This window comes from Nothobranchius furzeri, chromosome 17, assembly GCF_043380555.1.
Source record: "Nothobranchius furzeri strain GRZ-AD chromosome 17, NfurGRZ-RIMD1, whole genome shotgun sequence".
NCBI classification, from domain to species: domain Eukaryota; kingdom Metazoa; phylum Chordata; class Actinopteri; order Cyprinodontiformes; family Nothobranchiidae; genus Nothobranchius; species Nothobranchius furzeri.
The window spans coordinates 42863801-42888280 of record NC_091757.1 but is presented as its reverse complement, the minus strand read 5'-3'; the positions used below and the strand labels follow the sequence as shown (position 1 = coordinate 42888280).

The 24480-nt window shown below is 40.8% G+C and overlaps 1 protein-coding gene across 3 annotated transcripts in view; it reads right to left on the bottom strand.

Annotated features, from left to right (window-relative positions):
- Positions 1 to 24480, bottom strand: part of si:dkey-40c11.2 (drebrin-like protein A) — a 47120-nt gene that overhangs the window by 5513 nt on the left and 17127 nt on the right. For all 3 annotated transcript variants that reach the window (XM_015972470.3, XM_015972469.3, XM_015972473.3), the window contains exons 2-8: positions 11305 to 11360; positions 11047 to 11159; positions 8064 to 8138; positions 1070 to 1213; positions 826 to 903; positions 282 to 433; positions 138 to 192 (exon numbers count right to left, since the gene is read on the bottom strand). In XM_015972470.3, coding sequence (XP_015827956.3) covers positions 138 to 192; positions 282 to 433; positions 826 to 903; positions 1070 to 1213; positions 8064 to 8138; positions 11047 to 11159; positions 11305 to 11360 — 673 coding nt within the window. The remainder of the gene's footprint in view (positions 1 to 137; positions 193 to 281; positions 434 to 825; positions 904 to 1069; positions 1214 to 8063; positions 8139 to 11046; positions 11160 to 11304; positions 11361 to 24480) is intronic.

The following is a 24480-nucleotide window of genomic DNA, read 5'->3' as shown; positions in this document are numbered from 1 at the left end:
TTTGAAATATCTGAGTCCAAATATTCCTAAAGAGAAATAACAAATTACCTCCTTTAGCCAAAACTCGGACATCCTCCAACAACTTTAGATGGATTTACATTTAAAACGTTTACTTAGCGCTAGATATTCCCACTCACCCATTTCAACTTTTCCTTTCTGCGAAGCACTTCCTCTTGTTCTCTCTGTTGTCTTCTGCAAGAAAGAAGAGTAACTTAAACTGAACACTTGAAAATACTTTCTCCTTCCAAACAATACATCCTATAAAGGTGCAACATTCACACCTTTGCTCCTCAATCATTTGAAGTTTCTCGTTCATTTTTCTGTCTCTTTCCTCTTCGTCCCGTCGCTCTTTTAGAATTCTTTCTCGTTCCATGCGTCGTCTCTCCTCTGTTGCTCTTTTTCTTTCCTCTTCTTTTCTTTCTTCCTCTTCACGCTGACACACACACACACACACACACACACACACACACACACACACACACACACACACACACACACACACACACACACACACACACACACACACACACCAAAAACATCAAAATTAGTTTACCTTCATTTTAGTTTCAAATAAAAACAATTGCATATTTTTCTGCTTTGATCTTGCAAGTCTGAACTAGTTTGATATTATTTTTAATACAGATGTTTTTAGCAGATCATTAATTTAACCATTTAACAATAAAAACTAAAGTTTTAATCTCACTAAATGAACTTATTTCAGGTTTAGAGGGTACTTTTGCTTTTTATTTTAATTTAAAATGGTTTTAGTTAAAACTGGTTCAATAAATTCTAGCTGAGGCTGAAGAAAAAAGTATTTCCACATACCTCTGCACGTGCCCAGAAGGAGTCTCTGTTTATTAGTCGCATTTCCATTGCAGCGTTAGTTTTTCTGTAGTTTGTACCCTATAAGGAATATATGGTTTTGATGACATCATTTTTATTAAAATGTAATTATGTGTTGAGCCATCCTATGGCTGTTCTTTACTTAACTGGTAACCTGATGATCTGTGTATAAATAAAAGTCTCTGTCACCATCTATTGGACAGATGCGATAGTGTGAGAGACTCACCACAATCTCCTCCTTTTCTGCAGACTTGGAGCTCCTTCTCACCCATTGTGTTGGAGCAGGAGCCTGGGTCTTGCTGAGCTCAGCTTTTATCTTCTCCTCTGTCAGGTCTTCTGGCTTTTCGGCACCAACAAAGGCATGTGCTTCCTAAAACATGGAGGACAGGGAATAAAAAGGGGATGGTGAGCAGAGTAAGACAGATGTGGATTTAATCCACCCTTTGTTTGCTGCGCTGGAGCCTCTGCTGGCATTCACAGAGACACAAAGACAACAACGTACGCGGTCGTTCTGGTGGCCTCTTGGCATGATTTTAGTTAGAAGTCCGAGTTATGAAAACTTGGAGCCAAACAGTTGTGCAACAACTTCAGCTGTGAGGAGAACAAAAGCTGACAGCACCTTAGAGGGAGGATGAAAACACATCTGTTTGAGCAGTTATGGATCCCAGAGAAAAAAAAGATGAGAAGTAAAATATGAGAGGATGCATTGTGTTTCCAGAAAAAAGAGGACATATGTAATTTAAAAAAACAACAAAACACTGCAGCTTTATTTGCAAAGGTGGTTTAATTAATTTTTGTAAATTTTAAATATTATAAAAGGATAAAACCCTGAGATTTTAAAGTGTAAGGACCTTGTGAATGGAAAACGTGCCTGCTTTACTACATGATGCATAAACAGTACAGCTTTGAACTTGAATTTCTACAGATTCTAGTTCTTTTGTTAAGGATTAACACTTACATGAGCCTAACACATTAAAAGCGATATATGCCAGCTCACTTTTTGCATCCTTCTGTGCCACCATGTGGGTCTCTTGCGAGAAAGGTCAAGAATGAAACTGATGAAATTATTTTACGTGAGGGCAAATTAGTGCAAAGAACTTCATAAATGAACTATTAGAATTTCAAGACCAAGTTCACTTGTTTTTCAGTGGTCTCTAGTACAAATGAATGGCATGTGAGTTGATCTCTGTGGGGGGGGGGGGAATTCTGGCTTTTCTGTTTCAGGAAGTAAAATTAGGCAGATGACAGGTGACCAGAACAAAGCAGGGATTTGAGTCTTATTTCATGATATTTAAACATCTCACTTCTGATTGGCTAACACACTACGTTTGCTCTGCAACGTTTATGTTTTACCTCCACAAAAACACAAGTCTGAAGGAGTTCTGTCATTTTGTGGTGTGGCTAATGCTAACCGTTAGCTTCTACTAGCTGAGACATGCTCTACTCTCTCCTGGATGCTAAAACAACAACAGGTTTCCTTTGCAAGTCCATATCCATGAATGTTCAATGTGACATGGATCTGAGTGCCTAATCTGAGCATTTCCCATATTTCTGCTATCAGCGGCTAATGCAGGAAATAAGGGTAGAAGAATATTTTCATGTATAGCCTGCATGTTAACCTCTGAGTGCCTGATCAAAAAATGAATAGATAAATAAAATAAAATAAAATAAAAACATGGTTTCTCAGTGAACTTTATCTTATCATATACATCTATACATTTTTTTGGGTTGATGATGTACCAATTATATAATTTACATAATATGTAAAATTGGTACTCTCCAATAGCTGTACTTCACCATTAGACCAAAAATAAATGTATAAAATAGGCAGCTTGTTTATAGGGACAATATAAATCTTGAAGAATACATAGAACTCTTAAAATTTGGAATAAATATTTTAATTTGACTATTTGAGATCATGTTCAGAGTAGAAAGTTTATTTCTGAATATTGTTGCTGTTCTTTGTATCTTCAAAAATGTAAACTATCAGAAAATGAAAAACATCTGTTGTATAATGTCTGTGTGGTCCTCAGTCACAAGCTGTTTTTGACATGTTACACTTGATGGGCATCCACACAACCACAAACAGATGCGATGGATGACTCAGAGGTTCGACTTGTTCAACAACATAAAAATGGTGAAAAATGGAAATAGACGTTTTCAGGTGGTTGATGGCCAAAACCCATTAACAAATAAAACAAATAAATAAATAATCCACAACAGATTCTCTGTTTGCATATAGCGTCAAACATTTCCTGAGAGAATAATCCCAGGCTTGGGCTGCATGGTGGCGCGGTTGTTAGCACTGTTGCTTCGCAGCAAGAAGGTTGCAGGTTCGACACCTGGCTGCGGTCTTTCTGTGTGGAGATGCATGTTCTCCCCATGCAAGCGTGGGTTTCCTCCGGGTACTCTGGTTTCCCCGACAGATCACAACTTGCCCTATAGGTTAACAATTGTATGCTGCTTTGGACAAAAGCGTCTGCCAAATAAATAAACACAAACATTGATCCTGAAGGCCGAGTTTGTCCCTTCCAACTGGAAAGCACTGGACATGGAACACAGTATTATGCGGGTTTTAGGATAAACATATGCAGTCCACACCCACCTGACTGTAGATGTCAACCACATTTTACAACTTAAAGAAAGGAAGTCTACGGTTTTGCATGCGACAGTGGGAAAACCACAGTGGGTGGGGGATGTTGTTATGCAAAATGGTGCTAAACACTGTTCTGACAAGTTCTTTTTCACTTTAGGTATTGAACAAGGGCTTTATGGTCAAATAAACAGATACTAAAGGGAAAAACGAGGAAAACTCCAGTAACTAGCTATGTTGAAGTTACAACTCATCCAAGACCTTATACCTTCATACCAACTTGCTTACCAAAGTTTGCAAATAAACAGCTATACAACTGCAAATATGTTAAAATGTAAACAATGGCAAATAAACACCTATTTTCACTAGACATGTATAAAAATGAGAAAATGATGAATATTCAGTTATTTTGAATGCTAACGTGCGTCCAAATAAAAGTTAATAAATGCATCACGATGAAGTCTCTACTGTGGTAACGGCATGTTGATGTGGGAAGAGGGGAATAAAAAAGGACAAAAGTGCCAAAACGTTCCCACACTTCAGCTCTATTTTAATTTATTTTGCATAAATGTGAGACTATAAAACTCCCCTCTGATTTCCAGATTAAAAATATAATCTAACTGGCAGAACATATTTTCCTACCAGAGCAGTTCTTGAATCTATGAGGCCCATATGGCTGCTCATACAGAAGTGACTGTGCCATGCTGTGGATATTGCTACAGCAGAAGCTCGCGAGCAGGATGAAGTGAGATGATGCACATGAATTAATCGTGTAAGAGTTTGTGGCATCTGTGACCTGTGGGGAATAAAAAACTCACTGTTGGTACGAGACTAGGAGCTGTCTGGGAGGAAATGGAGTCCAAGGTGATGTGACAGGATTTTAGCTATAATTGGACTCAATTCCACACAAACTGTCTCTGTGCTCTGGAGTCTCCCTGTGGTTCAGTTCAGTGAGAGAAGGAGTTTGAGTTTCTCCTGTAAAGGTTGGTCCCGGATGGCAGATGTGCTATTATACATGCCACGGTTGGGATTCCAATACTTCCTGATGTTCTGATTTGATGTTTTTGTGCTGCACTGTAATTAAACATCAGAATTTAAATGAGAAACAGATTATTAGAAACTTTTTTAACGTTTAATGTAACAACAATTTCTTTTACAGGTTAAGTCAGCAACAATTACAAAAAAAACTGAAGGACATATGACAGAAATATTCACAAAAATTAAAATAAAGATGTTTTGTATCTGACAAAAGATTCACAAAGTGTTAAGCCTGCGGTACAGAAGACACATGTGCTGTGCCACAGACGCACCACGATTTTGGGGAGTCAAATGGTCACACAGGATTTACTGCGCCGCAAACACTTCTTGGAAAATCGCACGATAGTCACAACATCACATGGGACTTGAGAACAGGAAGCAGAAAATGGCTCTTTTGTTTATGCGTGATCAGATTTGTCGTCGTGTTTTGTGAGATTCATTAAAAATGGGTAAGTACACTATTTATTTGAATATTTTAAGATCAATAGGACTTTAAAGTTATCAATGCCGTAATCGAGTAGCATTTATAAGCTCCTTGTCCATGTTTTGGCGGTTGGGTTTGAGCTGTTCCGCGTCGTATTGTCTGTTGTGAAGTACTCCTCAATGTTGTGAACAGCTGCACCACGGTGCTTAAAATTGAACTGGCGCTTATCTTCAGAGTGACGGAAAGCTGGAGCGCGAGATCGACAGGCGGATTGGTGCTGCATCTGCAGTGATGTGAGAGTTGTACCGGTCTGTTGTGGTGAAGAGAGAGCTTCGCCTTCTGGCTCAGCTCTCAATTTACAGGTCAATCTACATTCCTACCCTCACCAATGGTCACGAGCTTTGGGTAGTTACCGAAAGAACGAGCTTGCGGATACAAGCGGCCGAAATGAGTTTTCTCCGCAGAGTGGTTGGGCTCTCCCTTACAGATAAGGTGAGAAGCTCGGTCATCCGGGAGAGGTTCGGAGTAAATCCGCTGCTCCTTCACATCGAGAGGAGCCAGTTGAGGTGGCTCAGGCATCTGGTCAGGATGTCAACTGGACACCTCTCTGGTGAGGTTTTCCGGGCACATCCAACCAGGAGGAGGCCTAAAGGGAGACCCAGGACACGGTGGAGGGACTATGTCTCTCATCTGGCCAGGGAACGCCTTGGGATTCCCCAGGAGGAGCTGGCCCAAGTAGCTGCGGAGAGGGAAGTCTGGGCCCCTCGACTTAGGCTGCTGCCCCCGCGACCCGACTCCAGATATGGATGGATGGACAGCCTATCTTCAACACCTCCGTGCAAATTAGCATTTCTGGGATGTGGTGTTGCGCCCCCCGTGTCGCCACTCTCAGTAACTACAATGGCTTCTTTTTAAAATGGTGGCGCAGGCATGACGTGGTGCAACGCATCTGTCTTCTGTGTGTCCCAGGCTTAAGACTCAAGTTTTTATCCAGAGTCTTTCATCCAACTTAAGAAAAAAAAATCCTGCTTAGTAAGTCTTTCATTTTTATTTGTTCTTTAAATGCAACTCTGCAATGTGAGTTTGCAAATAAAAAAATAAATAAATAAAAACAAGGAGAAAGATGGAAAATATAAAACAACAGAAATTAATTCAAATAAAAGACAATTTTTTTAAAGAGCATGTTTAACTGGATTTCACAACTTCAAGAAAATTATTGGTTAGATTTTGTGTGTGTGTGTGTGTGTGTGTGTGTGTGTGTGTGTGTGTGTGTGTGTGTGTGTGTGTGTGTGTGTGTGTGTGTGTGTGTGTGTGACTTTTTTTTTCTTCTTTTATCACATCAAAGTCAAGCAGGAATTTAGCCAAGAATTTAATCTTTTAAAGACAACTTTGATTATGATTTGGTAAAAATGAGGACATTTAGAGGGCAGGGTGGAGCTGTGTTAGATGTTACATCAGCAAGTCATGCATGGATTAGTTTTCATGTAATGAATTAGTTTTCATGTAATTTATTGTTTATTATGAGCAACACGGGTGAAAAGTATTTCATTTGGTCTCTTTTCTCTTATTTTTTTTACGTAAAGCTACAACAATAATCCAATATTTTAGTTCCAAAAACTGATCAGAAAAAGTCTAAAAAGTGGAAAAAACTAAAAGAAAATGTAACACAATATTATGTTTCCCTGCAAAATGCAAAGAATATTTGTGTTTTTAATTTGATTATAAAATATGCTGACAGATGTTCTTACACCTGCTCAGTAAACATACGGAGTATTGCTTTAAATATCACTGACAGATAAATATGAATTACTAATAAAACATAAATCAGCTTGTCTCATAAAACATTCTACACCATATGTGGCGTCTGTCATACTGACTATCTAAAGATCAACAGACATTAAATACAGTCATGGAAAGAATTTGTTTTTTCAAACTTTAAATCAAAAACCAACCTCTGAAATTGTTGTCAAAAGTAATGAAATGTGCTCTGTTTGCTTTCTTAACATCTTAATGCCCGGTGACCAATAAATGATGCAGAACAACGCTATTTTGTTCAGGAGCAAATGTGCACTTGAAAGAAAGAGAAATAAGGAAAATGTGGTTCTGAGATTAAAAAAAAGAAACAGAATTGTTTAGGTTTGCATGTTAGCCACACGGTAATAAAAAAAAATCCATTATCAAGACTTTCTTTAAATATGTTCTTTTTAAAATATTCAACAAATCCAAGTTTTAATCTCCAAGTAGTGAAAAACACAAACATTCTTGCTTATACTTCCTGTTTATCCTTAAATAATAGTCAACAAGAATTTGGTTTTAATTTAACGTTGTTAGATACACAAGTTAAATCAGAGAATAAGTCACTGGCACGGCTGTGGCACCGGTCCAGCTGTTACATGTGCATGTTTGCTGAGGTTAAAGGTCACATTTCTCTCAGAGTTCACAGAAGCAGGGGTGTAATTCTTCAATCTTTTCCAGGTTTTCCACTTTATGATTTCTCTACAGCTTTTAAATCTCCCATGATAATGTGGAAAAGCACAAAAGCACTTGTGTGCAATGGTGAGTTTTCAGACAGGCTTGCAAAACCCCAGACAAATATCACAAAAACAACAAACATTCCACAGATGCCTGTGCTGTTGATGGGGTGATGCCTTTATATGGAAACTAGAAAATCTAGGCAGCAGCTAAAGTGCTCAGACTGAAACAATAAACCCCATTTCAGGGGCAAAGTCAGAAGAGATGGATTGCACCAAACACAAAGGGCATGGTTTCTCGTGTGCTGCTTTTAAACAAGTTGATGTTGAAGTTTCATGTGTGGATCTAGGTTGGACAGTGAAAAAGGGAGCTTCTAGCCTTAGAGTTAACGGATCTCTTCCGGCATGAAGCTCAGACAAGACCAGCACACCAAATGAACAGGAAGGAGACGAGAGCAGGAAACTCTCACAACAATACTGAGTAAACTACTAAGTATAAATAGACTTGTGAGTGCCTATTGTGGAGTCCAAGGATGAAGCCAAATTGACTTTTCTTTTGCTCTGTATAGGAAATTTGGTTTAGAAAAAGCTGCATCAGATAGATATGTGATCATTAGAAGAAGGGAAAATGTGGATTTTTTTATTTACAAGTATAAAGTTCTCGATCTAGTCATATAAACTATATAAAGAGTACCTTAAAGAAGTTTTTGATGGCTGGAATGTGGCTGACACATTCTGTTCTCCGGTAGTCATCCACATTTTGGCCAACCTGCAAACAAATACAGGATGTAAACGATAGCATTCATGTCATAACTTGCTAAAGACCAAAAAGGATGAAGGGAAAAGAAACTAAAGGACAATGCGAGATCCTTGATTCTATCCTAACACCCCAAATGTTCGTTTAGCTAACATCTCAGCTCTCAACCAACAAGGAAAATAGGCTAAGAAAATGCATTTGCTTTGCTAAAACAAGAAAGCAGAGGTGTGACAAGTCACTGCTTTGCAAGTCACAAGTCTTTCCAGTGAAGTCTCGAGTCAAGTCCAAGTCAAAGACAATCAAGTCCATGTCGAGTCCAAAGTCAATGATGTGGAAGTCCAAGTCCAAGTCCTTAACTTTGAATTTTCAAGTCATAATCAAGTCATCTATCCAACTTCAGTTTAATGATGATAATAAATAAATTCCAGAAATAAAGCTTCTTAAAGCTTCATTCATTTTCTCAAACAAGCAGAAAGTGCAACTGAAAGTGGTTATAAACTAAGTGCTGCTGCATTTAGCAGTACATCAAACCCAGAACAAAGAATCATATCTGGTTTTTGTCCATGTCGTGTCACTTTTGTGCTAAAATATCAAAAATGCTCAAGTCATCATCAAGTCAACAGATGCAAGTCAATTCAAGTCGCAAGTCATCGGTGTTCAAGTCCAAGTCAAGTCATAAGTCTTTACAGATTTTATCAAGTCAAGTCAGAAGTCATTAAAATATTGACTAGAGTCCAAGTCATGTGACTCGGGTCCACACCTCTGGAAGAAAACAGTAAAACTACAGTTTTTCAAAGTCTTTAAGTCCAAGGATCAATGCATTTTGAAAATCTACACTCTAAAAAAGACATGTTGAATTTACCTTACTAAGTTATTTGCACTGGTTTCACTAATTGCTTAAATGTATAGATTAATACTCATTGTTATTTGTTATGTTAAAAGTAAATAGTTCTCATTACTTTTAAAGGATTATTCTACCCCTAAGTGAAATTCAGTCCGTTGCCATACACCCCAGAGTTGGATAGCCAGCCCAGTCATTCTTCTAATCTAGCATGAAAAGTGAATGGTAACCGATAGCATTAAGTGTGAAAAAGTGATCAATATTACTCGAAAATTATCCTAATTTTTCTTGGTGGCCTCAATAATCAGACTGACAGCAAATGAAAATATTAAGTAACACTTAGAAATTACAGGAGCCGATTTAGACTTGGGAATACATTAGGCGTGTTTCCACTACCAGAATTTCAGGGTAAATTTACAGAAACTTCCTGCAACACCAATGTCTCCACCTCACCGGGCTGGCTGAACAGGCTGTTTTCCAGACCATTTTCAGGAAGTTTCAGAGTACCTGAACAGGAGTAGGAACTCGGAATGGCCTGGTGGAATAGCGGAGCGGAACATTTGTTTAAATCACACTGATTGGCTGAAACACAGTAGGAAATTACATCAGTGAACGCCATCCAAAATCACCAAGAGTTGCATGTGAAGCAGAATGGAAGCAAAAGACAGCAAGCGCAGATCGAGTTGCTTTTAAATCGCCATTATTAAACTTCCAACACCAAAAAACACAGTGGAATTCTCCCACAACAGCGAATCGATTACATTAGGATGTACTTTGACAGAATACAGTTTTGACTGTTATTATTGTTACTGTGGATGCTTTTTGGTGCTGGTCAGTGACATCACTCACTGCCGAAGCAGTCGCAGTATGCTGTCATCTTAATAAAGTCCTGAAAGGGCTGAATTTGTAAGACACAGAAGCTAAGACGACCGGGTCATCTTATCTCCCTGTCGATTTCCCGCCCCAGAATTTACTCTGAAGATCCGACAATGGAAACATGCCCATAATAACAAAACACCGCCAGAAGCCTCAGCTGCAAACAATGTGGCACAGTGGCCCCAAAACTCACCGTAACTGTCATTAGATTTCACTAACATTTATAACATTTCACCCTATTGACAGTGAACTGCTAGTTTTGGGGCTGTAACTTTAGCTGTTACCATTCACTTACATAGTTTATGCTAAGCTAAAGCTAATGGAATACTGCCAGATACCAGATGACACCAGCCCAATAATAATGTGTCTCTGCTCAATGAATGCAATCATGGTATAGAGCAGGGGTGTCAAACTCAGTTTTGCTCAAGGGCCACATTGAGGAAAATCTAGTCCCAAGTGGGCCAGACCAGTAAAATTAAAGTACCAGGTATGTATATATTAAAAACTGCTTCAGATTGTTTTCTTTGTTTTAATACGATCAACATAAAACAAGGCTGGAGCCTGAGGACGGTGTATCCAAACTAGTTTAACCACAACATCACTATTAATAATAAAACAGCTGGAGTGTATTTGAAAATGTGAAACACAAAAAAAATACCCAAACTATTCCTCAGCAATTCAAATAACTGATTCACAGATCACATGGCTACATCAGTTTCATGCATGTCTTTGACTCCTGATACCTGACATCTTTTAGCTTTCACCAGCAGTTTAAAATTGAAAAATGAAAGCTTATTTTCAGACTTTACATTGTAACGTCTGAAAATAAGGTTTACACAATCATCTCGCGGGCCGGATTTAAACTGTGTGCGGGCCTGATCCGGCCCGCGGGCCGCATAATTGACACCCCTGGTATAGAGGGTTGTTTTAAATATCACAGACAGAGGAATATTTAGACCATATTATTTCAGTAAAATAAATTTTTACTGAAATGCACAATCTTGTCTCATGAAACACTGACAGACCAGTGGTGCCTGTCACAGCCCGATGTTGTTTCCTTGCCTCAAAATGCTGTCTATACTGGACTGTAGTTAAAAAAATAATCAATGTTTGCAGTTTTTGAATTTGTACACAACTTATTTTTCACTTTTTGACTTTGAAAGCATGACATTTACTTCTACAGCTCCGTCTGCTGCTGCTCACCCAGATTATCATAGCAATCTCAGGCGCTGCTCCTTCTACACTGCTCATTTTGCAGAGTCCATATTGAGGTTTTGAGATGTGAAACTTTTCCGCCAACTCTGCCACTCCTCCGGCTGTTGGAAAAGAGAAATGTAAAGAAAAGTTAGACAGACCATTGGAGGCGCAGGACGTTGTAACGCAAAATGAAAAATTATCGATTTTTTTTTCAGACATTAAAAAGCTAAAAGTTTAATTTTGCCTAAAAAAAGTTTACTTTACCTCCAGAGTCAGCCAGTTTGAGCTTGTTGGTAACCCCATCATATGCAAATAACGCCCTGCAAGCATAAAAACAGAAACATATTAGATGAAAAGACACATGACGGATAAATTTGCATTTGAAAGATTTTATTTTGAACTGTGACACTGGAACCTTTCTTCATTTTTCCCGTTTGTCTCCTTCCCAGCCCTTTCCCTCTCTCTCTAAGTATCTTTGTAAATGTGTAAAACAGGAAGGTGCGCTGCAGCACAATAACCAGCATTCATTATGTTTGCCTCAACACTTGGATGGCTCTTCAGTGTGAAACTAATGCAGCCAGTGGTGCTCACAGATCTGAGGTTTTAGGCATTTTGCAGGTGAAAACCTGCCCTACCACACCCTTTACCCTTTAGTCTGTCTACTGCTGCTGTGGCAACTCGTGATGTGTTTTCACGAGACCTCTGAGATACAGCCTCATCACTTGGTTACGACAGCAATGATTAATGTCGTCAAATTTCCAAAACACAACTGAGAGATGAAGAAGGGGAAGCTAAATAAAGGATTAATGAGCAATATCGTAGAATCTGAGTCGATTTGATGTTCCTTATCCTGGTCTGAACATAAGCCACTTTGAAAAGTCGCTTAAAATAAAAAAATAAACTGAATAACTGTGCACGTAGGCCTGTGTGAGAGCCCAAGAATGTGCACGTGTGCTTGAATGTGTGTGTAGGTGTAAATCTCTGTAGGTTTGTGTCAATAACATCTGGAGCTGAGCAGTAAGAGGCCACGAGCAGCTATTACAGCAGGTCAAAGGTGTTGGGTGTGTGTTTGTGCACGTGTGAGCGTGTGTGTGTGCATGTGTGTATGTGAGAAAAGAGAGAGACAAACATGAGTAAAATGATCTGGTCCACCATACATAATAACCGCAGTTTGGCTGAAGGCAGAACGGTTAACTCAGCAAGCGTCTCTGAATCTCTTTATTTTTTCCTGATGCAACAAGTCAGCTTTTGTCCTCGCTCTCCGCTGTACAAAGTGCACTAAAAGTCAGTGTGTGAGCGTACTGAAGGCACAATAACATGTTTGTGTCCTTTGTTCTGTAAGTTGTCCAATATGCGAGAAGGCAGACTATCTCTTGATTTTTGCTGCTCTGACGGTGCTAATAAGTGTATCGATCATAACGTCAAACAAAACAATAATTTGGAGTAAAACATTACATTTGGTAACTTTCTTCATACGTAAAATCAGCACTGAGTGTTTTTTGCAGAAACGATGTGCTGAAAATGAAGAAATATTCACATTTAAAAGTTAAAGTCCCATTAGTTGTCACACACACAGGTGTGTGTGCGAAATTTGTTCTCCGCATTTGACCCATCCCCTGGGGGAGCGGTGAGCTGCAGACACAGCCGCGCTCGGGAACTATTTGGTGGTTTAACCCCCCAATCCAACCCCGTAATGCTGAGTGCCAAGCAGGGAGGCATTGGGTCCCATTTTTTCAAAGTCTCTGGTATGACCCGACCAGGAATCGGACCCCTGATCTCCCAGTCTCAGGGTGGACACTCTACCACTAGGACACTTCTCTAGTTTGAATTGAGGAAACAAAATTGCGTCATGAAAACACACCATGACAAGTAAAGGTTATGTGCTTTCTTTTTTTTTGGGGGGGGGGGGGATAAAAACCTGATGCAGGCAAAAATTATTACGGAATCAGAGTCAGAGAGCTTTTACTGACGGAAATTCAACTAGCATAGAGATAAGGAAACACAAAAGTTAAGGTAGAAATAAAAATAAGGAGGGGTTGAAATAAAGACATATTCAGTGAATAAAAATCAGGACTTCTTACTTAAAAAAACAGTTTTATAAACTATCACTTTAAAAATCAGCAGCTTCATTTTTAGTCGCTATAGCATAGTAATAATAGTAGCTCTGCCAAATGTTGAGGTGATAAAGTTAAATACTATTCTGAGTTTTTTCTCTGTTTGGACCGATGTTTGCAGAGTTCTATCCTTTAGCCAATGGGCCTTATTCACCTCACAAGCTTATTCTCATTTAGCCTCTAAAAGCAATTCAACACAATTTGCTCATCAGGCTCGATTCAGGCACTGATTGAGTGCTTCAGGGTTCTCTGGCTGTTTAACTCCATAGGATGCACTAAACAAGTGAGATCCAGATCGAGTTCACTGGGAAAATAACATTTCATGTTATTCTTAATTTATAGCCATTGTTGAGTTTTCTGTGAAGTTTAGTGTTAACTGGTGAAATAAGTCTCCCTATATTAGAGTTTAATGTAGTCATACTCAGCTTTTATTGCAAACAGGAACACCTGATATGTCACGGGTCCTCAAGATTCACTATCTTACATGTTTTAGATGGCTGATTAACATGCTTCTGCAGAAATGAGAGAAAACATCCTGAATCAGGTGTTTCAGAGCAGGACAGTTCTCAATTTACACCTTTGAGGGGGGGCTGCAGGTAAAATTCCAATTATTTATAACATAACAAGTTATAATTGGATAGCTTAGAAAACCTCTGGCTCTGAGTAAATCTTGACAAAGATCCTTATAGTAAAAACTTGCGGTTGGTATTTGATGAAGAGCAATAAACCAAAATGAAGCTTTGCAGCTCACACTGCTAATTTAATTACTTCTATGCTTTGGTAGCACAAGCAGGTTCAGAAGCAGTAAGTTTCCCAAGCCAACAGGCCAGATAGACCCCCTCACACACACACACACACACACACACACACACACACACACACACACACACACACACACACACACCAGATGGGAAAAACAGACTTTCTTGTGTCTACTCCAGCCCACCTCCAAACGTAGCCAGCTATGACTTCAGAGGGAAGAGAAGGGAGCTGAATTAAAAAGTAGGGAAAGAGGCCACCATTGAGGGAATCGAGGAAATGAAAAGCAAAGACATAATCTGACTTTTTTTTAAGAATGCATATTTGAGGTGATTTCTCCAAAGTATTGCTAAATATTAAACAATAATTACTATTCAAGTGCATTTGTGTAGGTTCTGAGCACAGATGTTTGCAAACAGGAAGTTACGGAATTGTTACTGAATTATTTATTCTGAGCGTCCAAAACCCTTTTTATACCTCAAACATGGTATTCGCCATTAGTTCAGGGTTCTTAAGATTAGTTCAACAGAAGCCGACTGATGGAGCTGGAGGAACCTTGTCATGAACTTTGTCGTCAAATGTGCAGTTTTTTATGCTTTTTTGTGTAAAAACATAAAGAATTATTTGTAATATGTCACAATTACTACTCTGTTTTTAGTTATTCTGACACTTGGCATCAACAGAAGCATGTGTTTCACCTCTACTCTAACCCCTGCTGCATTTGCACATACCTTTCACAAAATCACATTTCTTATCACCATTTTTTTACTCCCTTAACTTCACCACATGTAACTGTTGTCTCTGCAGCCAAAAGCTCGTGCGAGCTGATATTTATTCACTCCATTTTAGCTAACAGGAGAGATAAGAGACGTTTTTGTTGTTTGTTTTTGCACCCTAGCGCAGGTTGATAAGGTGTGCATGAAGAAAAATATACCAGAAAATAAATGAGTAACTCGGAGCTATCACTAAGATTATGTGCCCAGGGTAAGCTCCGCTTCAACTTTCTACTTTTCATTTCTCATTCCAGACCATGTTTCCTATTGGTCTCCAACTCTCATGCTGTTAATTTGTCAAATGTGTGATTCTATCATTCAACATTAGCTGTATTTTATTCCCCTCCTCTTCCCTCCCCAAATCCTTATTCCCTGTTTAAATCCAGCCTGGACTCCCACTTCTATTTTTAGCATTTTTCTTAGTCTACCTCTCCGTCTGTGTTGGAGTGGGGAGCTCGGAGACGTCCCCAAAGCACAACTCACTCATTTCCTCTTTCCAAACATGGTCAAAAAAGTCCTAGTATGACTTGACTGCTGAAAAAGTCATTTAATAGTAATACGGTTCATGGAGTAACTACAATGGTGAACAGATTCCTACCAGAGTCAGGACTTCAGACACTCATGGAGGTTCACTGGTAAGGCGGGAGGTTTAAGTTTACAATGTATAACATGTCAAAATAATGACATTTTATGTGATAATTAAATAAGTTTGTATTTGTTTATTATGATGAAGGTACATATTTAATGATTTTCATAACACTTGTAATATAATTAAGAACATTTGAATACACGCAAAAGAGACAGCCAAACTATACGAGTTAATCCTTATTTGCCACCATAACACCTGACCAGTCAGGGCATGAACAGAAAACATCCAGGGCCATTTCAAGGCTTTTCGGGAACATGGACCCCCCACACACACACACACACACACACACACACACACACACACACACATCCTGCGTGATTACATAAGCAGCATAGACACCTTTTTTTATCGTTAGTATTTTACTAGGAAGCTGCAACACCACCATAATATGCCAAACAACAAACTTCCTGTTTACAACTTGTTACAAATTAAAAACCTACCCTTCCACCAGTCAGCCCGTTCCACTCTATTCAGTGAGTAGTCTCGATAAGGCCATCAAAAATTCCACGGTATCGGAGGTTGCATTATCACTTTATGCTGATGATACTGCTTGTTATTGTCACGATGTGGAGGGAAGGTGAGGGAGGAAGAGCGGATCCTTCAGGCAGGTAAATCAACCCAGGCCAGACAACAGCAGACATTTGGTTCCTTTTAATGGTCAGGAGTGCAGACACAACAGGGTAGACGGATGTGAACATAAACTGACATGTAACGAGTACGAACCGACAAAACCACAAACAACACACAAGGCTTATATACACACTGGAATGGGTAATCAGGTAACAAGAGGCAGGTGGACACAATTAAGGAAAAACTCAAGGCACAGGGGAGCAATAATGTGACATTACCCCCTTCTCAAGGGCGGCTCCTGACGCCCAGCAGCACCCGCTCACGGGCAACACAAAAACACAAGTCACCAAAGTCACTGAGAGTCAGGGGACCAGCGTCCAAGGGCGGGGCAAAGCCACAGGGATTCGAGACCACTGGAACCAGGAGCACAGGAATACAAACTCGAAAGACAGGATCTCTCAAGCGGGGCAAAGCAGGAACCTCCGCTAACCAGCTGTAACGAAGGTAGCCAGAGGAGCAGCAGGACGACAAGTAGGCATGGGGAAATCCAGCAGCAGCGGCGTAACGCCCCTCCGACCCACCAGAAGGAGAGGAGGCATCCAGAGGAGAGACACCGCACTGAAAGCGCAGACCCAGAAGGCGAAGACGCAGCACCTCGAAGCCTGACCCACCAGGAACACAGAGGTGGCGCCAGGTTACGCTGCGCCTGGCCAGCAGCGTCAACAGCCGATGGAGATGGAGAACAACCAGATCGACCACCCGGAGAGTTGTGGATGCGCCGATCGAGCGTTGCGTCCTCCTCGATCTTGAGCACAGGAAATCCCCAGAAGACCTCGTTCTGTCAGGCATGGGGAAATCCAGCAGCAGCGGCGTAACGCCCCTCTGACCCACCAGAAGGAGAGGAGGCATCCAGAGGAGAGACACCGCACCGAAAGCGCAGACCCAGAAGGCGAAGACGCAGCACCTCGAAGCCTGACCCACCAGGAACACAGAGGTGGCGCCAGGTTACGCTGCGCCTGGCCAGCAGCGCCAACAGCAGATGGAGATGAGGAGAACAACCAGATCGACCACCCGGAGAGTTGTGGATGCACCGATCGAGCGTCGCGTCCTCCTTAATCTTGAGCACAGGAAATCCCCAGAAGACCTGGGCAACTCACTGCAGGATCCTTTTGGTCGGTTCGTTCTGTCACGATGTGGAGGGAAGGTGAGGGAGGAAGAGCGGATCCTTCAGGCAGGTAAATCAACCCAGGCCAGACAACAGCAGACATTTGGTTCCTTTTAATGGTCAGGAGTGCAGACACAACAGGGTAGACGGATGTGAACATAAACTGACATGTAACGAGTACGAACCGACAAAACCACAAGCAACACACAAGGCTTATATACACACTGGAATGGGTAATCAGGTAACAAGAGGCAGGTGGACACAATTAAGGAAAAACTCAAGGCACAGGGGAGCAATAATGTGACAGTTATGTTTTTTCTGTATTTAAGTTCTAGTTCCATTGTTTTTCTGTTCTTATCTAACACATAGAGTAGCAAAGTTTTTACCTTATTTTTCTAACAGTTTTGGCACCTTCCGGTTGCCTTCATCAGAGTTTTGGCAGTGTTACTTCCGTTACCGTTAACCAATGTTAATCGATCACCACGTCCCATGAATGATCCAGTGTGTAAACCCCTTCATCCCTATTCAGCAAACATTAGTTTTGCTAGTTAGCAAAACAAGGTAAAAACTTTGCTACGGTGTGCATTAGATAAGAACCGAAAACCAATATGCTGATGACAGTTCTATATAAACAATATCCGTATTTAATCAAAGGTAATGCACAAAAGACATGTTAGGTTATAGTCATTTCAGTCAAACCTGCAAGCCAGATTCTACGGGTTTTCTCTGTAGGTGATAGCTGTGAGTCATCATTTAGTAGATGAACAACAAGATCTAAGGGGAGAGGGACACTACTCAAATCAGTAATACAACAAAGCACTTTAACCCTGAGGTCCTGAACCCCCGGACATTAGCATAGACATACTGTTAAAGTTTTCACAAACTTTGCATCAATAAAATCATTTTGGGAATGTGCAAATACTATTTACATCTCTGGGCCTGATGACTTAAGTAAACCTGTCCAGATTATACCCAACTTCTTGCCCATGTTCCAGACATGGGTGCCAACTACTTGCAACCTTGAAAAGGGATATGAAAGATGATTGGACATTGTGGGTTGATGTCTCTGTGGATTGGGTTTGATTTGTTTATACATTTAAACACTCGATCACAGGGGTTGGCGGCCTGGAGTGCCGCTAACCAGCATATTTTAGTTTTGTCCCTGTTCCATTACACCTGGTTTAAATCAGAAGGTGATTAACAGGTGTCTGCGGAGTCTGCTAACTTGAACAGCATTACAGTTGACCAAAGTGCTGCACAATAAAAACAACAAGCTGAATAATCACATCAATAGTACAGTTAAAAAGACACGAATAAAGACGATATTTAAAAGTGGCAATTGAAGGTGCTTGTCTAACGTGGAGGGGCAGAGTTCCAGAGTTGTGGTGCACTTATAGACCGCAACATTAGGACAGAGAGGAGAAGCTGATCCATTGACCTGATGGCACGAGGAGGGTTGTAGCAGTGGAGCAACATACTCAGAGGGGGCTTGACCATTTTAGGACTTGAAAACTATCCATTCATCCATCTCCACTAGTCAGCGGGCAAACAGGCGGGGTACACCCTGGACAGGTTGCCAGTCCATCACAGGGCAACAGAGACTCACAGAACAAACAACCATGTACACACAGAGTCACACTTAAGGATGATTAAACAGACCAGTTAACCTGACAGTCATGTGTTTAGACTGTAGGAGGAAGCCAGAGTATGCGGAGTAAACCCAAGCATGCACAGGGAGAACATGCAAACTCCATGCAGAAAGACCCCAGTCCGGGATGCAAACCCAGGACCTTCTTGCTGCAAGGCAACAGCTCTAACCACTTTGCCACTTTGCAGCCCAAGATGAAAACTAAAAGAAGAATTTTAATCCGGCAACCAGTGAAGAGATTGGAGAATCGGTGTAATGTTGTCTTACTGAAACTTGAATTCCAAATGGATTTTGCTCTCTTACCAACATAATGTTATTTTTAGCTGTTCGTGAATGTTATGTTGTCTAAACCTGACAGAAGTTAGCATTGTTCCTAAAGAAATATCTACGCAGAGCTCAACAATGTTTACTTCTAGGGGGATAAAAGCCCTGAAGAAGGGAAAACTTCCTTCAGCAAGAGTGGAACTGATGAGTTATGATAGAAGCTATGAAAGTGTCACATATATTTAATCAAACGTGTGTTTGTCGAATTATTGTGTCATGCAAACAAAGTTTAGGACAAGTTATTTTGAGTACTTGTCAAAAATCTGTGTTGCTTCAGAGCCCTTGACATAGGAGAACATTAAAAAAACTTAATTTTTTATTTTTTTATAAAATGTATACACAATATGGTTATAACCCTCAAAAATGTTAAACCAATACTTGCAGCCAGCCAAGTGAGTGAGCTGAAGTGATGAAGGATAGTTTCATATTGGTGTTTATGCAAAAACAGTGTTCATTAAATAACAACACGACCCAAATCCCAGAGAAAGAGTCGGATGGGACGGCATCCAGAAAGAGCGTGAGTGTAACGGAACACTTCAGGTCTGACTCAAAACTCACAAGCACTCACGTGCTCTGCAGAAAGGCACTTATGGTGAAGTGAAAACTACTGAGTGGAATAAAGACATAAAACCTTAAAACACATTTAACAAAGAAACCAAATTTTATAGGAGAAAAATGATCTGGATTTAAATCTGGTGCTCAGAAAAAAATGGATAGAAAGACACAAAGTGGGAAAATAAATTACAGAGTTTTTTTTTTTTGGTGCTCTTGGAAAATTCTTGAAAACAATTCAATAACTTTCTAGCAATGCTGTGGTGTATAAACCAGAAAGATATATCCTGCTGTGAGCGTTTCTGTTGAAGACGAGACTTAATGAGAACTGCTGGTGGTAAATTCAATAAAGGTACGAGTCCTTTCATGGGGTTTTCATCTCTTTCTGCATCATATTACTCCTGTTTTGTTTTGTAGCTATACTTTTGAGATTAAGAGATTTTACATAATTCCTGCCAAATGATAATCATCTATGTAAAAATTAGCATATTTTCTTTCACTTTTGAAAAGATTCGGCCTTGTTTCAGGTCCAGCAGTGCTCTTATAGCTGAATGAAATTGCAACATTTATACGAGTGAAGAATAATTTTCTACAAAAAGCAGAGAAATGTTTTCATTATGACACATACACTGCAGAACCCTAGTTTCCTCCATGTGTCCAGAGTAAAGCTCACTCCGAGAGGTGCTATTGCAGCATTGGGCTAATGAAGCCACATCCAAAAACTAAATCAGGTCTCACTCAACAGATTTGAAATGCAGTCTAAACACAGGTTTAACGATTTTATAATAATTTTCAATGTACTGCTGCAAAAAAACTGATATTCTTTAGAAAAAGACAAAATCTAACTCAAAACTGACATTTATGTTACCCGTTTGCATTCATTCACGTAAAAATTATTAAAATAAATCAACTTGTCACTGTTCCAACTTCCAGCCGTCTGCAGCTGTCTTACATTATTTATAACAGAGGAGCTTCTTTTTTTTCCATCTGTAAAAATGGGGAAGTTATAATGTTTAACTTGTCGTGTTGGGCCCGTAGCTTGTGTACTTTGAACATTGTTTTTGTGTCATGGTGAAGACCACCAAGTTCACTAATCGTTTCAACACATTCGCAGTGGTATCTAGTATAAACAATTGTGTTGTGAGTCAATATCTGTTGGAATGAAGCTCTTGTGCTCCTGTTTCAAGAACTAGAAGTCAGCCAGAGGAGAGAACAGAAGAAACCAGCAGGTTTTGGAGTCTTATTTCCAGATTTTCTGACATCTCTTCTCCGATTGGCTAACAGCTACTTTACTCGGTTTGCTTCGTAACATTGATGCTTTATCTCCACAAATAACAAAGCCTGAAGGACTTCTGTCATGTTGTTGAGTTGCTAATTCTAACAGTAAGCTACTACTAGCCGAGAAGCACTCAAGCTTTCTCCATCCATCCATCACGGGGGCTGCAGCCTAAGTCGAGAAGCCCAGACATCCCTCTCTCCAGCTACTTGGGCCAGCTCTTCGGGGGGAATCCCAAGGCGTTCCCTGACCAGCTGAGAGACATAGTGTGTCTTGGGTCTTCCCTTGAGTATCCTCCCTATTTTTCTGCTTCCGGTTGGTAACAAGATGGCGCCTGTGCTTGGCTTAGCCGCGGTCACCGGCCACTTTTTCAAACTTTTCTTCACTAATCTCCTCTTTTCCTCCTTGCTCCTGTCTTCGACCCTCTTCAGTAGTGTCCCTGCTACCATCTCCTATGATCACCACTCTTTTGTCCTTCCGTTCGTTCACGATCGCCCAAGATGCACCGAGTAATTACCTCCCTGTTTATTTACCTGAGCAGCGCGCTGGCCCAGAGCCAAACGATTCCTACCACGATGCCTCCAGCGATGTTGATCCGGTCCCCGGAAAACGTCAGAGGAAAAGAGGTAAACGAGCAGGAATCCAGGTGAGAATAAGACTTCATTCAAAGTGTGGTTTATCTATTAAACATCGGCATGATCTTCTAGCTTCTTGTCCTTTGTTTGGCGACCTGAGCGCCACTTCCGCATTCCCGCCAAAGCCGCGTTGCAGCACAGTTTCTCTGTCCAAGTTTTTTAAGGTCAGTTTATCCTCATTCTTCAGTGGTTTCTCCTCATGTTCCCTCCATAAGTGGTTTTTATAAACACCGTGGATCTAACCCTACTAATTTACGTCCACTAACTCCAGATGTTTCTGCAGTTTCTGACTCCTCTACCTCACTCAGCATGGCTCTATTAAACACCCGCTCTGCTAACAATAAGTCCTTCCAGCTCAATTATCTAATTATCTTGAAAAACCTGGATTTTCTGTTTCTGACTGAAGTTTGGCAGCAAACATCTGATTATTCTGCTCTGATTGAACTCTGCCCGAGTGGTTTTTCTTTTCTTAGCCAGCCCCGAGGTTCTGGTCATGGTGGAGGCCTAGCTGTTGTTTTTAGAGACCATCTTCCATGTAGCTCTACAACCCCTGGTCACTTTGCTTCCTTTGAACTGCAGCTGATTAAAGTTGGGTGTAAGCACCCGTTTTACTGTGCTGTGGTTTATTGTCCACCTAGTCCAAACAATTATTTCCGTCAGGAGTTTAGTGACTTTCTATCCTCCACTGTGAAGCTGTCCAGACTGGTGAATGTTGGTGACTTTAACATCCACGTTGATGATCCCTCAGACCACTTTGCCATGAATTTCTCCAGCCTTATGGACTCCTTCAGCTTTACCCAGCATGTTTCTGGCCCCACACACACCAGGGGACACACTCTGGACCTTGTTTTTACGCTAAGTCTAAATGCTAACAGTGTTTGTCCTGAGGACGTTTATATTTCAGATCACCACTGCATTTTCTTTAACTTGTCAGTTTCTGCATCCCCACCTCCTGCTTGTGTTATGGTTAGTTCGCGTTTTCTTAATGAGAGCACAGCTAGAAATGTTTCTGCTGCTTTTGATCCACCCTGTTCTTCTGATAATGACCCAGATTCCTTAACTTCTCAGTTTAACGAGCACTGCCTCTCCATCCTGGACAACATCTGTTCTGTCAGAACCAGATCAGTTCCTGCAGTGAACCCTACTCCCTGGTTTAACAACAGCAATCACAGCCTAAAGCGCCAGTGCAGAAAAATTGAGCGCTTGTGAAAGAAAACTCATCTCCATGTCCATCTGCTGCACCTAAAGGATCTTCTGACATCCTTTAACTCAGCAGTCAGAGATGCAAGGGTTTCCTATTTTTCCAACCTGGTGTCCCAGAGCAAAGGGAACCCCTAGGTGCTGTTTAACACCATCAGCAGCATTGCCTCTCCTGCCTCTCCTACAGCCTCCATCCACTATTTTGCAGACTGTGAAAACTTTCAGTTTTTCTTTGTGGATAAAGTCAATAAGGTCAGATCTAGCATTTCTCCCTCAGCTTTATCTCTGCCTCTCCCGACTCTAATCTGGCCCATCATCCTAGATAGTTTTGCTCCTGTTTCTTTGCCTGAGCTAACCAAACTAGTTAACGCAATGAAGACCTCTGCAAGCCCCTCGACGTCTTACCCTCATCTTTGTTTAAAAGCGCTTTTCAGTCCATCGGTCCCAGCGTGCTCTCTATAATTAATTCTTCTCTGGTTTCTGGTCAGGTTCCTGCTTACTTTAAGAACGCTGTAATCCATCTGCTTCTTTAAAAATCGAGTCCTGACGCCTCTCTCCATAGCAGCTTCAGACCCATCTCTAAACTTCCGTTCATCTCCAAGATATTGGAGAAGGTTGTGGCTAAACAACTCACAGCTGCTCTTGATCAACATAACCTCTGATAGCTTTCAGTCAGGTTTTCGAAGAGCTCATTCTACTGAAACAGCTCTTCTTAGTGTCACTAATGACCTTGTGACTCACCGTGATGCAGGGGACCGTTCTGTTCTGGTCCTGCTGGAGCTGACTGCAGCTTTTGACACTGTTGACCATCACCTGCTACTGGAGAGGCTGAGAGACTGGGTAGGCCTATCAGGAACTGCCCTGGAGTGGTTCTCCTCATATCTTTCTGAGCGCTCCTTTTCTGTGGCTGTCTCCAAGTTTAGGTTCTCCACCACCTCTCTTACCCATGGTATCCCACAAGGTTCTGTGCTGGGGCCACTGCTCTTCCTCCACTATCTGTTTCCTCTTCAGCACATCCTGAGCTCCTTCAAGGAAATCTCCTACCATCTTTACGCAGATGACATCCAACTGTACATCTCCTTTAAAGGGGCATTATGGAAGTTTGACAGCCAAAACATCTATAGAAATAATACATTTCTTCTTCATACATTCTCCTGCAATGCCCTGGTCCTGTAGAATGAGCCCTGGCATTTTTACTGTGATTGCCTGTTTTTCTGTAAAATCACAGAAAAAGAGAGCTGCTCGGGTCGAGCTGCTGGGGTCGAGCAGGCTGCGTCATGCACGTTCACGCTCAGGCATAGCCTGTAGCATTTGCTATCAGTAGCTTTAGCAGCAGAGAGTGAGGTAGTGCCAACTCAGCGACTTTGCCGCTGTTCCTAACGCCTAGTGATGAACCTAGCTACATTTCTGAGGACCCTTAGCTACTTTCTTCTAGATATTTCCTGCAAATTAGCAACAAAATAGCCATTTTTGCTCCGAACCGTTCTTTGAACGTTATTTCAGCTGTCATCAAGGATATAAATATTACAGATACAACAGATGTTACTGGTGCTATAGCTCACCCGGTAAGACTGCGGACTCCTGTGCGGAAGACCTGGGTTTGATTCTGGATGTGAACATATTTTATTTAGAATTTCTTTTTTACATTAATCGTATATTTTTTTTTACAGTAAGATGCCCAAATTTTTATTTGAGACTCGCCGAACAGCATAGAATTCACAGATAAAAAAGATGTGGGTTCAACTTTCATTTTGGAACAATTTTTCAAGCAAGGA